A 15,528-nucleotide genomic window follows, 5' to 3' on the forward strand; every position below is an offset into this window, starting at 1 on the left:
CAAAAATTCTCCAACAGGAACCCGATCCTCAGTCAATAGCTTGGCTGAGTTGACAAGGTTTAGTTCATAAGAGAAATGACCTCACACCCCGATGATGGCCGTGTTGAATGTGAATCTCATCCGGAGGGGTTAATCTCTCAGATATTTAAAAATGTCCTAAAATTTCTACAAAATCCAAATTCCCCAAAAATTCAAAAAATCATCAAGCTTTAAGATATTTAAATTTGAAATCAATCATCAAATACTTAAGGCAAAATCCATCCACTATCCGCAACAATTTGTCAAGGTGGACAAGTGAAAAACTACTTCAGTTCACATTGAGCTAAATGCCTAGTCGAAAATATCACTAGGATTCATTCTCAAACAATCTCCTGCCAATAAGGATGTGGTACGTGTCCTCTAACCGGCAATTTTGCCGCCAAATGGCACCGCAGGATAAACGGTTATGACCTGGGGCCCTCTGAACCGAGTGATTTTTGCCGCCAAATGGCACCACGAAATTCCGGTTATGGCTAGAGCCAATACGATCCTTATTGGCATCAAATCCTTGAGATATGAATCAATAGGATATGATTGACAGGGCACAAAGCCCTCTGTCAACTAAGGTGGATTGAAATTTGTCCCCTTAAGCAAATGTTCACTCCAGGTCTACAAGGTCCCCTTGGACGAAGCAACCTATGGCTGCCTACAAGGATCCTTCTGTCAGGTTGGGTCGACTACCTCCTCTAACTAAGTAGACCAGGGACCACGATGGCCCGGGACGACAGAACCATGGAATCTTGATCGGGTCCATCATTCATTCCCCCACTATCCGCTTTAAGTGCAAGATGGTGAAATTTCCATTTTAAATATCAAATCTCCAAATCCTAAACCCATGCTGCTATTATATGCCAGATAACACGTATTCTCTACGTATCTGATTGACGACTAGTCTTAATCGAAAGTTTTCTCTCGTTATCGGGAGGGGTAATTAACTATAGGGGCTTGCGCCTATAGGAAACCAGAATTCATATCATAAAGTCCTCGCAAAATGAGGGCGAGATCTCTGGGTAGTGTCTTATCTACAAACTCATCTGCCTTCCAAAATTTACCCCGGAACTTAATATTAGTTAAAACTCCCTCGCCGAACGAGAAGAAAAGCGAGCGAAGGCCGGGGCCGAATTTTCGGAGCCCACACTCTCATAAAATTTTATAAATACTACACAAATATTGGAATGAAATACTTGACTAATTCTTTTTTTTTATTATTATCAATTATTATAATGCTTTATGATATGGTTCTTAAAGACGCGTGAATTTTATATTATTTTTTTATTTTCCATCAAACCAATATGTTTAATTATAAATATTTTAAAAACTTGTGATATGATTCTTTATGGCACATCAAACATATATATATATCTAATGTTGTTGAAAACAAATAGATGAATATTACTTATGTCCCCATTGAATAGATACCCTAGCTTTTCCATTAACGATGACCTTTTTAGTCATATGATAATTGTTTATTGAATCATGACATGCCTTCTCTTGTATTTATGTTTCGTTACTATCTTTCGTACATTCATTGTATTACTCACAAACTTGAATCGTATTATTATGATAATATTAGAAATTTCATTTGCTCCTAAAAATGATTACCCAAATACTTTTATCTTCAAGGGCATTAGCTTCTAATTCTAAATTTTATTTTAAAATTTTTTATGAGCTATATTGATATATCCCATTATTTTTAATGTTTCAATGAGTATCTTATATGATCGTGAACCTTGACTTCAAATTTCAATATTGCATGTAGACATGAAGCTTTGCCTATTGTTATCTATGAATTTGGATTTGGGCATGACACTTTACCCATATGTATCTTCTTCTAGGCTAGCTCACCTGCAATTTGTTTATGACTAGTCTATGGTGTATTGCATGCTTCTATTTATTTTATTACTTTAAATAAAAAAATTAGTTTAAACTACTCTTAATAATGGATTCAAATAACATTTTGATTTTTTTTTTATGTATTCATCTTTAACAAAGACGTTAGCTTATTTCTTTTTAGTATTTGCTTGCCCATAACATATGTGATGTGAAACATAATAGGAATTGCATAAATTTAATAAAAATATGTTAAGCTTGCTAATTTTAAAATAAATGTTTCACAAGATTAGATTTTAGGATTTCTTAATTGTCAATGTGCTTTGACATGCGATTACAAACTAGATTAGCAGGGCAATTTAAAATAACAATAAAATTAAAGTAAAACGAGATGCATAAACAACAGAAATCCACAATTTAACAAATATAAATTTCACTTTGAGTTCCTCTTACTTTCACTCTTGAGGTGGTTTTAATGGAAGAATAATTTTAGCAAACTTAAGGATACCACCAAGAGACAGAAGACGCATACAATATTGCCTAATGAAAATTTAGCCGGAGGGGAAGAAGTTGGTGGATGTCCAATTACTCTCCATTGTCTGGAGATTTGGTGCTCGTCGATGGAAGACGTCAAAGTGAAGAGGATCCGGTCGACGCATTCGTCAACAGTGTCGTCGATCTCCAAGTTGAAGTTGAAGAAAGGAGACCGGAGAATATTTACTCATCCTTGAAGATCATACACGAATCCGTGGTCTCTTTCAGGATGAGCATTCATGGGCGAAGGCCGAGTTGCGTAGCTTCTTCCTTGGGGTGTATGAAATAAAGGAGAAGAAAAGAAGAGGAGGGAGAGGTTTTCGGCCAAGTCTAGGAGAGGGTCCTTCTCCCTTTGGGTTTTAGGGTTAGGGAAGGGAGCAAGAATAAATATGAAAATCTGAAATTTATTTTCATATTTTAGAATTAAGGGAGGTGGAATTAATTTGAATTTGAATCTCCTCAAATTTGGGGCTATGTAGGGCGGCACCTTGATGGGAGGGATTTGATTGAGAGCAAGAGGGGAAAGGAGTTGATTGGGAAATCAAATCTGAATTAATTTCAAATTTATGGTGATTGAGGGACTTCCTAAAATAGGTGTAGGCTATTTATGAAATAATTTAAAATTCAAATTCATTTGAATTTGAATTAAGAAACTTTCCAAAGATGCGGCTAAGTTAGGAAAGTAATAAAGGTGTAATTGAATTGGATTCAACTGGGCTTGGGATAGGTTAGGCCGGCGGCTAAGGGTTAGGAAAATTATGGCCGGCGGTGTGATGGGGTAGGAGGAGGGTTTGGCCGGTGGTTTTAGGGTGGAGGTAGGGATTTGGCCGTCGGTATGGGGTGTAGATGGGGGATTTGGCCGGTGGTTTGGGGGAGATGGGGGAAGGGGCCATCAGTTGGGAGGAAAAGGGAGGGGGCCGGTGGTGGGGGAAAGGGATGGGGAGGTAATGAGCCCGGACTCTTCCGACGGCTGACAGGTATTGCCTTTGTGCTCACTTAGGGACTTTTTCTTCTCTAGAGCTCTCAAGACTCAAGGGAATGAGAAAGCTGAAGATGTTCATTAATCAATCATTATCTCATACAATAGGGAGGGTCATCATATATAAGCCTAAAATAAAAGGAAAAACACAAAGACTCAAATGCCCTCGGGGCTACAACATAAACTAATCCCTCTTGGGGATACAATGGTAAAATAGAACATAAATAAAAATAAAATACATAAATGCATCATAAATAAAGACTCCGAATCGTAACCGTCAATCTACGATTCCTACGATAATAGACGCGCCGAAATATTCTGTTGATGTCCTCATTAATATGCATCATGCTCATATGTATGAGGAACGATGTGTTTTCTGTTGCATCCTTTCTTCCATTTTATTCCTATGGCATTCTTATTACACACCCGGGGTAGGTCTGCTCTTTCATGCCAAGTAGTTCAGAATAAGAAGCTAGGGGAAGGAGTAATAATTGTTCAAGACTTCATATTATTCATTGAGACTTTCTATTTAACCTTTACAGCAGGTTAGGTTGGGACCCAAAAGAGGGAGAGAGCCATTTGGATGCAATGTTAAGAGGAGAAGTCTTGAGTGCTTTAGCTCGGTTTGGACATTCTGCTACTCGAGATGAAGCGTTGAAGCGCTTTGATGCCTTCTTGAATGATAGGGATACCTCTCTCCTTCCTCCTGATACCAGATATGTATGTACATTGATAGATTATCACACGTTCGTACAAGAACCAAATTTGATTTGTTGCTGATGTTTTTTTGTCATTGTTTTTAGGCTGCTTATGTTGCTGTCATGCGAGGGGTTGATAAGACAAATAAATACGGATACGACTCTCTTCTAAAGATTTATAGAGAAACTGATTTAAGCCAAGAGAAAACCCGGATATTGAGTATGTTCAAGTAAACTTTTTTTTTTTTTGGGCAAGATTTAGAAAAAAATGGATTATTTAAGTGGATTTTTCATTAAAAAAATTCTACTGTTACTTTAATTATAGCGTGTTTGGCGTCTTCCCCTGACCCAGATATTGTTTCGGAAGCTTTAAACTTTGTCCTTTCATCAGAGGTATGAATTGATATTCTTTCTTTTTGCCTATGCAATATGCTATGATTTTTATTAACGAATTAAATTTGTTTGGATTTATTTTTTAGGTGAGGAATCAAGATGCGGTTTATGGAATCGCTGGAATAAGCAGGGAAGGACGAGAAGTTGCATGGAGGTGGTTAAAGGTACATAATCATTGTTCAATTTTCTTGATCAGCTTATGAGATAAAATAAGATTTCCACCATCTCTGATCTCATTGCTTAGTGTCTAAATATTCATGTACACAAGGTTTAGCTAACTACGTTTCTACTCCTTAATTTTCATGTTCTTTGAGCAAATAGTTACAATTAAAATTTTTATATTAGAAAACTTCAAGAAGCAGTAAGAAAGTCATCCCAAACGAAGCCTAAGGCTTCGTTTGGGACGAATTTTTAACTGCTTTTTGAAGCAGCTTTATAGTAATAAAATTTTTACTTTTATACTAAAAATCTGTTTCAAGAAGCAGTAAAAAAGTCGTCTCATATGAAGCCTAAGGATTTGTTTGTGACAGTTTTCTTGCTGCTTCTTAAAGCAACTTTTTAGTTCAATAATTAAAATTTTTGTACTAAAAAATAATTTTAAGAAGCAACAAGAAAAATGTCACAAATGAAGCCTAAGTCTCCATAAGATTTCTTGGAAGGGCAAAAATTAAGCTTCATAATTTTTGCACCTTCTCTCAAAGAGAAAATTCATTAAAAGCTTGTTCTGCTTCGCTCTAAGTTGTAATCCATTACAAACTGATCTTAACAAATGCAGCATCTAACATCTACCTCTAATGACATGTTATGTAACTTAATCTTCATTTGGGACGGCTTTTATACTGCTTCTTGAAACAGTTTTCTAGTAAAAGAATTTAATTTTTATACTAAAAAACTGCTTCAATAAGCATTAAAAAACAGTCCAAAACGAAACATTAGTGTCAGCCAGCCAAGTAACCTCTTAAATTTTTTAGTTACGGCTTATGCTTCCAAACCCATTGAAACCCTAATATCAAATTCTCTGATCATTTCTTCATCTGATTGTATGCAGGAAAAATGGGAATACATCTCAAAGACTTGGACTGGATTTCTGATCACTCGTTTTGTTAGCTCCATCGTTTCTCCGGTTTGTCGCCAAACATTGCTATTCGATCTTCTCCTATTCTACATTTCCATTGCTAAGTCTCTGTTTTTCTGAGTCGTCTGTCAACCTTTCCTTCTTGCAGTTCTCTTCTGACGAGAAAGCTGATGAAATCGAAGAATTTTTCGCAAGCAGAGTCACACCTGCAATATCCAGAAACTTAAAACAGAGCCTGGAAAGAGTTAGGATTAATGCAAACTGGGTGAGAAGCATCAGGAACGAAGATTCGCTTGATGCTGTTATAAAGGAGTTGGCTCAGAAGTATTGACGGGCACTTATGTTTTCTTTTAAAGTAATCAAAACTCCATTGAACTTCAAACATGGTGGAATTAATTTTTATTTGATCTATTATGTTTATTCATGTAATAAACAGATTTTAAGAAACTATGTTTTTTTAATATTTATATATGTTTTATGAAAGTTTGGAGGCGGCCAAATTTGTGGTCTTTACTTCAAATTGTTGGTTTTTTTTTTGTAATTTTCTTTAATTTTGGTAAATAAAGCCCAATTCTTTTTGGGAAATTTGACTTTCCTAGAATGCTTGAAGTTGAAGAAATATATATATGAAAGTTTCTCTTGGGCTACAATACCTTTGAAGTCTCGAATCCTGAAGGCTTCAGTCTCAGAAACATCTGTAGATGTTTGTCTAGTTCTACAAATCTAATGATAGGAACTCTGCTTTGTGACTCACTCATCATCTGGGTTATCAAAGTAGCAAACTGTGAAACTGAATCTGAACCAATTGTTGGAGAATAACTATATATAAGAGCCACCTGATTCACACTCTATTCGTCTGTCATATATTTGATCTGTTGGATTTATGATCATACAAAATATGCAATTGAACACATGCAAATGAAACCAAAATAATGAACACTCAGAAATACTTGAAATTACCTCACTAAACTTACAGAACAATTTCTATCGCTCTGTTTTACAATCAAATTTCAAAACTATTATTTTGATACTATAAAAGCTTAAATAAAGTGCAAAATATATAATTTATTACTTAGGCTTAAATTTACGAGAAATTTCAAAATTAGATAAAAAAATTCTCAAAAAAAAGTGCAAAATATCCATGTAGTATATTATAAAATATTCAATTTCCCTTCTAAAAATTTAACCCAAATAAAGACTTAGATATTTTTGGAGCCCATAAAGTTCTAACACTGCAATAATAAGATAATGACACAAACATTTTCTCGAATGAATAAATATATGAGTAGGGATTCATAAGGAATACATGATAAGGCTTAAAACATTTTAAAAAAAAAGTGCGCCCCTTTTTTTATTCATTATGGATACTACTCATAAATTTATTCATCGGAGAATAAGTGAGCTTAAGACATAATCATATTATAACTATGCCATTAGATACAAATATGCTATCAAATTTCATAAGTTAAGCGATATCAGCTTTGCATTTCTTCAACTAGAGGTTCAAATTAGGGTTTTGAGACTTCATAGTTCCCAATCACATGGCTTGCTGCAATCTGGGAATTGTAGAAGACACTCAACCTTCAAACTTTGACTCCTGCAATGAGGTGTAGGCCAATATGTAGTGCTTCATACTTTGCCTAATTATTAGTCAAGCTTAAGCTTAATCAAATGTCTATGATTGATCCTTATGGTCCTAAGTTTTATTTAAGTATCATGTAATATTTGTTAATAAAACATAGGTACACAATCATTTAATTATAATTATCATATATTTTATTCAAGTACACAAATGTGTACTTCTAAAGTACATAAATCTTATTTTAGTAAAACATAAGTAGATAATTGTGTACTAGTTTTTTTTTTTTTTAGTTTTAAAATAGTACACATTTGTGTCCGAGTTGTACCGAGTTTTTTCAAAAAACTCGATATTGCACTGTTTTGGTCTAAAACCGAACGTAGAGGAGCGTACGTTCACTGAATGTAATAAAAGTTCCTAATAAATGTGCAAAAAATATTCGAAGGAGAGCTAATATTAAAATATTTTTTTTATATAGTTTAAATATGATATATATATATATACATAAAAATTGTATGATAAGTATAATTATTAGTACATGTCACATGGTAATTTGGCTAGAGGCGGAGCTGATAATTTCCCGTGTGCAAGACTACAAGTCGATTTTTGCTCTCTCCGGCAGAGCGGAAATGGTCGACCCGAGGGCTAAGCGGTGAACACAGAGCGCAGGGGAGATCGGGATCGGATCATTCTTCCTCTCCTCTCCTGTCCCGCAAACCTAACCCATATCTCCAAATCTCCAAGACGCTGCGATTCATGTAAGCTCGGCTGCGGCGGGCGATCAGACGATTACCGGATCGATTGCCGTCGCCGATCCGGCCGGCAAGAGACTGGAGTGGGTAAGATGCCCTCGTATGCGGATCTTGACCGCCAGATCGAGCAGCTTAGGCAATGCAAGTTTCTGACGGAGGCAGAGGTGAAGGCTCTCTGCGAGAAGGCGAGAGCGGTCCTCATGGAGGAGTGGAACGTGCAGCCGGTGAAGTGCCCTGTCACCGTCTGTGGGGATATCCACGGCCAGTTTTATGATTTAATGGAGCTGTTTAAGATCGGCGGTGAAGCCCCAGATACCAACTATCTCTTCATGGGAGACTACGTGGGTCAGTGAAAGAGATTGATTTTAAAGGATCTATCCTGTAGCTTTCTCAGTTTCAAATTGTTTTGTTCTTGTCATCGTTCCTCTGGTTTAATTGCGTTCTATGCTTTTGCCCTACTTGGATAGGGGTCATAGTCGTTTCTCGCATAGTCTCAATTTTTTTCCTGAATTAGACGTTTCCTTCTATGGTCCGAGGTGCACTAAAGGTATCAGTTAGAAGTAGATACATATTTCTGTTTCAAATCGAATCGATGTCTTCGAGTTGCTCGTGTTAGAGTGCACGGCTAGACGTGGAAAAAGAAAAAAAACAAACGCTCCTGATTTGGTTTGCTTTTTTAAATGGATACAAATTGTTCTTTTTGACCTTCAAGTAGTAAGTTGATTGTATAAAAGGTATCTAGCTTTGGCTTCTTTATATTGTCCTACCGGGTATTGGCATTTTTATACAAATGTTCTTGCCTAGTGCAATGGAAATTGGGCCAAGGTCGTTGTGAAATTTACTTATTTGGGCTGGTTTAGTGCAATGCAAAGTGGCTCTTGATAGGGAATACAAACCAAAGGGTACCACAATTTTTCTGATACATCAATGGTTAAACGGATTTGCCACCCAAAAGTTTAAACCTGTGGGTGAAGGCTAACAACTTACTATTTCTACTCTAGCATAATTTTTAACTATTTGATGGGAGACTAATCTCAATACTCTCAAGCGCCTCACAGCTTTGATAGCCACTCAATATTTAGCAAATTCAACTTATCCATTTTTGCTTGGAAACAAAAATTCATGGTTTTGGGGACTTTACCTACCCTTTCTTCTACCAAGAACAAAAATTTCCACTTTAAATCTATTTATTCTATGCCTCTGTATCAATTATAATTATGAAAATACTTTTTTGAATGCTTCTTCTTTAAATCATTTTCAAATGGTTTTACTGATCTTCCTGCAAATATTGTTATGGGAGTTCATCTCTTGTTTAATGTTAGGATCCCAAATAGATTCCTTCTATCTCTTTTATGCTTCTCATTTTCTTATTTTGGTCTTCAATTCCTTGCTTTGTGATTTAGGACAACTCTGTGTAGAGGCCATTGTATCTTACAAATAATAAATGGAATATTATATTTTTAGACTTTAAACCTAGCATGCTTAAGGAAAAAATGCACTACAAAATCTTTTTTCCCCCATAAATTTTTATCATCCTTGACTTTATCAAATAGGGTTATATAAAGAATTTTAGGATATAGATGATGAGATATTGGGAAGCTCTAACATCCATGCAAAGGTTATCCATGAAATCTGAAGTTGAGGAAAGATGTGAAAATATTTTTCATTTATAGGAATGCAGAGTATATGATCTAAAGTGAAAGTGTATAATTATTTTTCATAAATATGAGAATACTTGTTAGCAAATTGCATTAGCAGATATGTAGTTGAAGAATGTGATTCTCGGAGTATAAACAATGAAGTTCTACATCAAGATAGTTGAAAGAATATAATTAAGATGATAAGATATAGGAGATGACAACCATGGTTTTTTTAGATATTCATTAATGCACCCATTGTGGTGGACATTGGTACTTGCAAGTATATTGGATAATGTAATTCTCAGAGTATAAACAATGGAGTTCCACATAATAGATACTTGAAAGAATACACTTGCGATGCTAAGACATAGGTGATGACAACCATGCCTTTTTGTTAGATATTCATTATTGCACCCATTGTGGTGGATATTGGTACTTGCAAGTAAATTGGAAAATCTTACAAGAATTTGAAATGTAATATTTACATTTTGTTAAATAAATAGTTAGATTATGATGCTGGAGCCATCACAATTTGGTTAGTTTATTAAAGAGAGAAACTTGTTGCCTAAACCATTTTAATATTTGTAATGAGGGGATGAAAAGGAGGGTGACTATTTTTTTTTTTAAAAACAAGATATCAATATCCAGGTTTTTACTTATTTGAATCTTAGACTTAGTTAGGCATGTTGTATTGTTGTCATGTTAGGTTGCTAAGTATGAAGTAGCCGCTACTTTAGTATGGATGGAAAGTGCTATTCTTATAGTATGTTGTCCATGATCATGAAGGAGGTTTTGGTAGTATAACGCATTTGATTATACATTTGATGTACAAATCCAAGTTGCGACATGTCTTGGAAAGAAAATAATTGGCAAATGAGGCATTAGCTTATGATGCTAATTGCAAAAAATCTTTTCCTTTGATGATCTTTTTTTCTATGTGCTAGGTGTCTAGCCTTTTATTTGTAGCTATTTATTCAAGTCTAACAAGTGTATTGACACAATATTCTCTTGTCAACATAAAGTGGAGTTGGTTTGATTGAATTGCACCTATAGACTCATAGGTCAAGGAGGTGTTTCACTTAGGCTCACAGTTGTTAATATGTTTGCTTAGGTCCTTCACATATAAAAGTCTTTCAGGAAGCTCCTTTGTTAAAATTATTAATTGATTGCAAAATGTTAAATTTTTTTGATTAAAGTGCTTCTCTCTATCTCTCTTACAAGCCCAAGCCCAACCAATAATTGGTTGGTTGGGACTGGGTGCAATTGATAGCTATGAGTTTTTCTCAACGCCTTTGCTTTCAAGTCCAACCCTAACTACGCCTTTGCTTTCAAGTCCAACCCTAACTAATAATTTGTTGGGTGGCCTCCAAGTACTCTCATGGTGATGTACAACGGAAAATAGTTTTGCTAGAGAGGGGATCTCTCAGCAGCTTTGATGTTTTAGAAGACTTGGACAGCAGGTTGGCCTTGTAAAACAGTAGTTTTTGGAGCTTCAATATTGCAGGAAAAACACTACTAGTTGCTGAAATTCGCTGGCTGCAATCCTTGGAAGGCAGAAAGCTCCCTTAAGATGGAGTTTGGGAGAAGTCTGTGGAAGGGAACTTGTGTGCACGATATGGGGGAGTTCCGGCCAGCAGGGGGAAGAAAGCCAGGCGTGATTTCAATTTAGAATAAGGGTTTGGAGGTCTTCAAATTAATTCCTTCAGGAATTAATGAAATCCAAAACAGTTCAGATTTTTATTCAGCTATTTTGTTTCAAAAAAAAAAAAAAAAAAAACTGAAATACCAAGAAAGGAACTTGAGGGAATTCGGCCAACAGCAGCAGCTTTTGGAAATCTGTCCAAAGGAAAATAATTGCACTTAATTGCCCCCAATCAAAGCAGGTTGATTGGCAGGGAGATTAAGGAAGATATGAGGGAGTTACGGGCATGAAGAGGGAGCCATTAATGTATAGAGAAGGAAGTGGGGAATTTAATTCCCAAATTCCAATCAGATTTTAGGAAAGAAATTCATAGGGGGGGCTTGAGGAAAATTCGGCCAAGCAAGAGGATATTAAGGCTCATTGATTTGCATTTAGGAATGAATGAGGTGAATTAATGTTCTCAGGTTTGAATATAAAAATTCAATTGAATTTAGAACTTAGTAATGGGGCCGACGACATTAGTGGGAGGGGAGAGAATTATGGAGGCAATCAATGCCTTCAAAAAAATAATAAATTAAATTTGGAAATGAAGATATCATCCCAATTTAATTTAAAATTTAAATGGGCTTTGATTAAGCAAGTTTCCTAAAATAAGGATTATAAATTAAGTAACTATTTCAAATTCAAATAAATTTGAATTTGAAATTAATAGAGTTACCTAAAATATGCAAACCAATTTAGGAAAGTCTTGATGGTACGTGGAGATGGGGAGGAGGGGGAGGTTGACCAAATCTGTCCAAAGGAAAATAACTTCACTTAATTCGTGGAGCTTGGTATGGAGGTTTGGCCAAGGGGTTGAGTGGGGAGGAGGAAAGATGACAAGATGAATACGACTACGGGGAGCAATAAAAGAAACAAAAGAAAAACAAAGATAAAACGAAAGGTAGAAGACAAGAACCGCGAGCATCGGACGCTTCCAAAGACTGACAGGTGATGCTTTGCCCTTCTCCAAGGGACTTCAATTCACGAGCCCGGACCCATTCTGCGGCTGGTGAAAACTTCGATTCCTCTCATAGGAATCTCACTAACGCTCTCTCAAAAGAACACAAGTGTGGACACAAATTTTTTTAAATCAATTTTTCATCCCTATTACAATAGCTTAATGCCCTATATATAGGCCACAACATGAGAAAAAAAATCAAAATTACAAAATTGCTCCTTGGGCCATAACACTCACATAAACTATCCTAGGGGTAAAACAGGAAATACATTAATTAAGAACTAAAATTCCTAAAAATAAATCATAATTGAAGGTTTAAATTATAGCCGTCGATTTACGACGCCTCCTGTGATAGATGCGCCAAATCTTCGTACTGATGTCCGCATCACATGGTGCTCATCAATCACCTATGCTCTCTATCAGTCAACTTTACCAGTTATGACCTGGTTTAGGCATGTGGTCATATTAGTTTTCTGCCATAGCAGAGCAGCTGGTTTTGGTTTTTCTGATTGATAACTCAGACTAATGGAAGTCCGTTTGATAGTTAAATTAAACTAACCAAATTTTTATTTCAATTTGGTTTCCCAAAATGAATTTTTAGTGAAATTGGCTTGTGAATTGGATTGGATCTATATTCTAATTGGATCGCTTAGATTAGTTTGCTGCAATAGCCAGGTAGTTGTGGTTTTTCTAGTTGGCAACTTGGACTGATGGAAATCCGTTTGATAGTTAAAATTAAAATAACCAAATTTTTATTTCAGATTAGTTTCCTTAAATGCATTTCTAGTGAAATTGGCTTGTGAACTGGATTGGGTTTATATTCTAATTTTGATATTAGATACTTTCTCTATTCGTAATTCCTGCATTTTGATTTTGAACTGGATTCTAAATCCCAAATTTGATTTTGAATTGGATTTCGGGGCTGTTTGGTTGCCTGAATTAGGAGTGTAAAGTAAAACAATTACACAACAACAACAACAACAACATCAAGACTTTATCCCACTACGTGGGGTCGGCTTCCATCATGTCATTATTGTTCGACAAGTTTTACGCAAGCTGTCGATTACCTAACGCAACCCTCCACTTTTCTCATCCAGGACTTGGGACCTGGCAACGACAGTGTTGTAAAACAATTACACGTATTTACTAAATTTGGTTGTTTGGTTAATTTTGAGCGGAATAATAGAAAACCCTCCGAAGCATTAGGCGTGTATTAGGGGGTCTGTTTCGTGCGAATTAGAAACCCGCTCATATTGAGCGGGTTATAAATTCATCGGAAGAAATTCTTCGCATCATTGTCATTGCTGTTCGGCTTCATTGCTTCACAGGAGGTGTAAGATTGCACGAGAGGCTTCTTCGGCTCCTTCGTTCTTGTTTGACTTCGCTCCTTCGATGACGTTCTCTTTGCCTGTCCGATCGGAAGTTGCGACATTTTCATCGGAAGTCAGGACGGGAGCTCGCAGGTTCTGAAGGTAACTTTCTAGAGGTGTAAGATTGCACGAGTGGCTTCTTCGGCTCCTTCGTTCTTGTTCGACTTCGCTCCTTCGACGATGCCCCCTTTTCCTGTCTGATCGGAAGTTGCAACATTTTGATCGGAAGGCAGGACGGGACCTCGCTATCTCTGAAGGTAACTTTCTACCTTTCGCGCGTTCTTCGGGCAGATCCCGTCAATCCGCCGAACTAAGGCATAGCTTTGAGTTGGACCTATTCTTTTAGAAGCTTTTGTGGAATTGATTTGCATAAACCTGTAATAAAAAAAGGGCTCGATTTTGAAGTTTTACACTAACTCTGTTGAAAGCATTCAGATTGTCGATTCTCTCGTGGGTAAATGATTTATGTTCTTTATATCACAAGGGTCATGCCTTTCCCTATTTTCCTTTTTACATCATGATCGAGCTTCTTTAAGGTGTTTGATTTGAAAGTTACAAAATTTCACTCTCCTCGTCTTCTGGCACTGAAATTCTTCTGAAGCTTGTTTGAGATTTTTTCCCTTTACTGAAACCTTTTCTGTATTACTTTATTTACGAAAATGGAGAAAGATCGCTAGATTTGGTACTCTTTCTTTCTGAGTGCTGGTTATTAGGCTTGACAGCTTTGTTGCCTATTTATAATCATCCTAGACCCCTGGCTTTCCTGCGAACTGGGTGATCGGCACACAGCTGCCTGACAGTCCAGTTAGCCATTTATCAGCAAAGTATATTTTCAAATATCAAATGTGTCTTTCTTTACATAGACAATGATGAACCATTCATTTCTAGTATTTTGGCTGTATGGTTTGATATCTATCTAATACATGTAATAGTGAACATCTATTACTTGTATGCTTCCATGATTTAGAAATTCTGGAATGGAATTTCCTTTGAAAGGCTTTTCTTCTTCATCAAATGAGATTGGTGTTTGATGTCTTTTTCCGTTGCCACATCTGTGTTAATTGTAGGGGAAGTTTTTCATACAGCAGGTAGAAAACTTTTGTTGCAGCCTTAGAAAGATTCCTCTAAATTGGATCGGCTAAGCAGAAAGCAAATGTCAAAGGACGAAGTCAAAGATCTTATGTTAAAAATTCCACCAAAAAGCAAGTTTCTGGCTTTTCCAGGAATTTTTCTTCTAATGTTCTTTGAACAATTTCTTAGACGCGCACTCTGTGTTATACTTAAGTCTTGACCTTTCAAGAATTTATGCACCACTGACCTCGGCCAAGAGTAAGACTTTACTAATTTTAGGAGCATGAGATCAGTTAATTTCCACATAGTTGGATAGATACTAAATAATTGGTAAGTCGAATAAAGTTTTAGCCTTCATTTGGGGCAGTTTTTTCCCGGCTTTCTAAAGCAAGTTTATAAACTATTTAGTCAAACAAGAAACAATAATTAAGTTCAAAAACTATTTAGCAATAAGAAAATTGTGCTAAAAAGGTATACTAACATATGGATGCATGAGTTTCCATAGTTTCTTTCAAATTATTACAAAAAACCGATTTTACTTTACTCTAGATCTATCAAACCAAGCAAGAGAAAGAATTCTCCTGCATTTATTTTGCAGACAACCAAACAGGTGTAAAGTATTCAGAATGCATTGCATTTTCTTTTCAAGCAACTAAACAACCCCTTCATGTCTAGTTATGGATTTGAGATTGTATTTAAGGTCAATGGATTGACTAGAATGTATAAATGCAAAACTATCAAGAGTTTCTGGTTTGTTTGCTGATGAGGACATCGACAGACGCTACCGACATGTTTATCGCAGGCGAAACTGCAGATCGACGGCCACGATTGAGCGCCTCTACTTCTAGATGTCATTTTGTATTCTATTATTATTATTGTCTTGTTTTAATGTTTTCCCATTTTACCCCTATGGGAAGTTATGTCTT

At 36.1% G+C, this 15,528-nt stretch overlaps 2 protein-coding genes across 3 annotated transcripts in view; both read left to right on the forward strand.

Moving 5' to 3' along the window:
* Positions 1-6,133, forward strand: part of LOC110105162 (aminopeptidase M1-like) — a 37,406-nt gene extending 31,273 nt beyond the window's left edge. Inside the window, exons 14-19 of one of the 2 annotated variants that reach the window (XM_028693816.1) lie at positions 3,925-4,102; positions 4,186-4,300; positions 4,406-4,473; positions 4,560-4,637; positions 5,522-5,596; positions 5,697-6,133. In XM_028693816.1, the coding sequence (XP_028549649.1) occupies positions 3,925-4,102; positions 4,186-4,300; positions 4,406-4,473; positions 4,560-4,637; positions 5,522-5,596; positions 5,697-5,879 (697 nt within the window). In that variant the 3' untranslated portion in view covers positions 5,880-6,133. The remainder of the gene's footprint in view (positions 1-3,924; positions 4,103-4,185; positions 4,301-4,405; positions 4,474-4,559; positions 4,638-5,521; positions 5,597-5,696) is intronic. The other variant, XM_028693817.1, reaches the window with a different exon arrangement.
* A 1,537-nt stretch (positions 6,134-7,670) lies between these two features.
* The window catches only part of LOC110105557 (serine/threonine-protein phosphatase PP2A-1 catalytic subunit), an 11,726-nt gene continuing 3,868 nt past the window's right edge, over positions 7,671-15,528 (forward strand). The window contains exon 1 of the mRNA XM_028693818.1: positions 7,671-8,224. Within this exon, the coding sequence (XP_028549651.1) occupies positions 7,972-8,224 (253 nt within the window). The 5' untranslated portion in view covers positions 7,671-7,971. The remainder of the gene's footprint in view (positions 8,225-15,528) is intronic.

The sequence above is a fragment of the Dendrobium catenatum genome, unplaced genomic scaffold (genome assembly GCF_001605985.2).
Source record: "Dendrobium catenatum unplaced genomic scaffold, ASM160598v2 fragScaff_scaffold_370, whole genome shotgun sequence".
NCBI lineage: Eukaryota > Viridiplantae > Streptophyta > Magnoliopsida > Asparagales > Orchidaceae > Dendrobium > Dendrobium catenatum.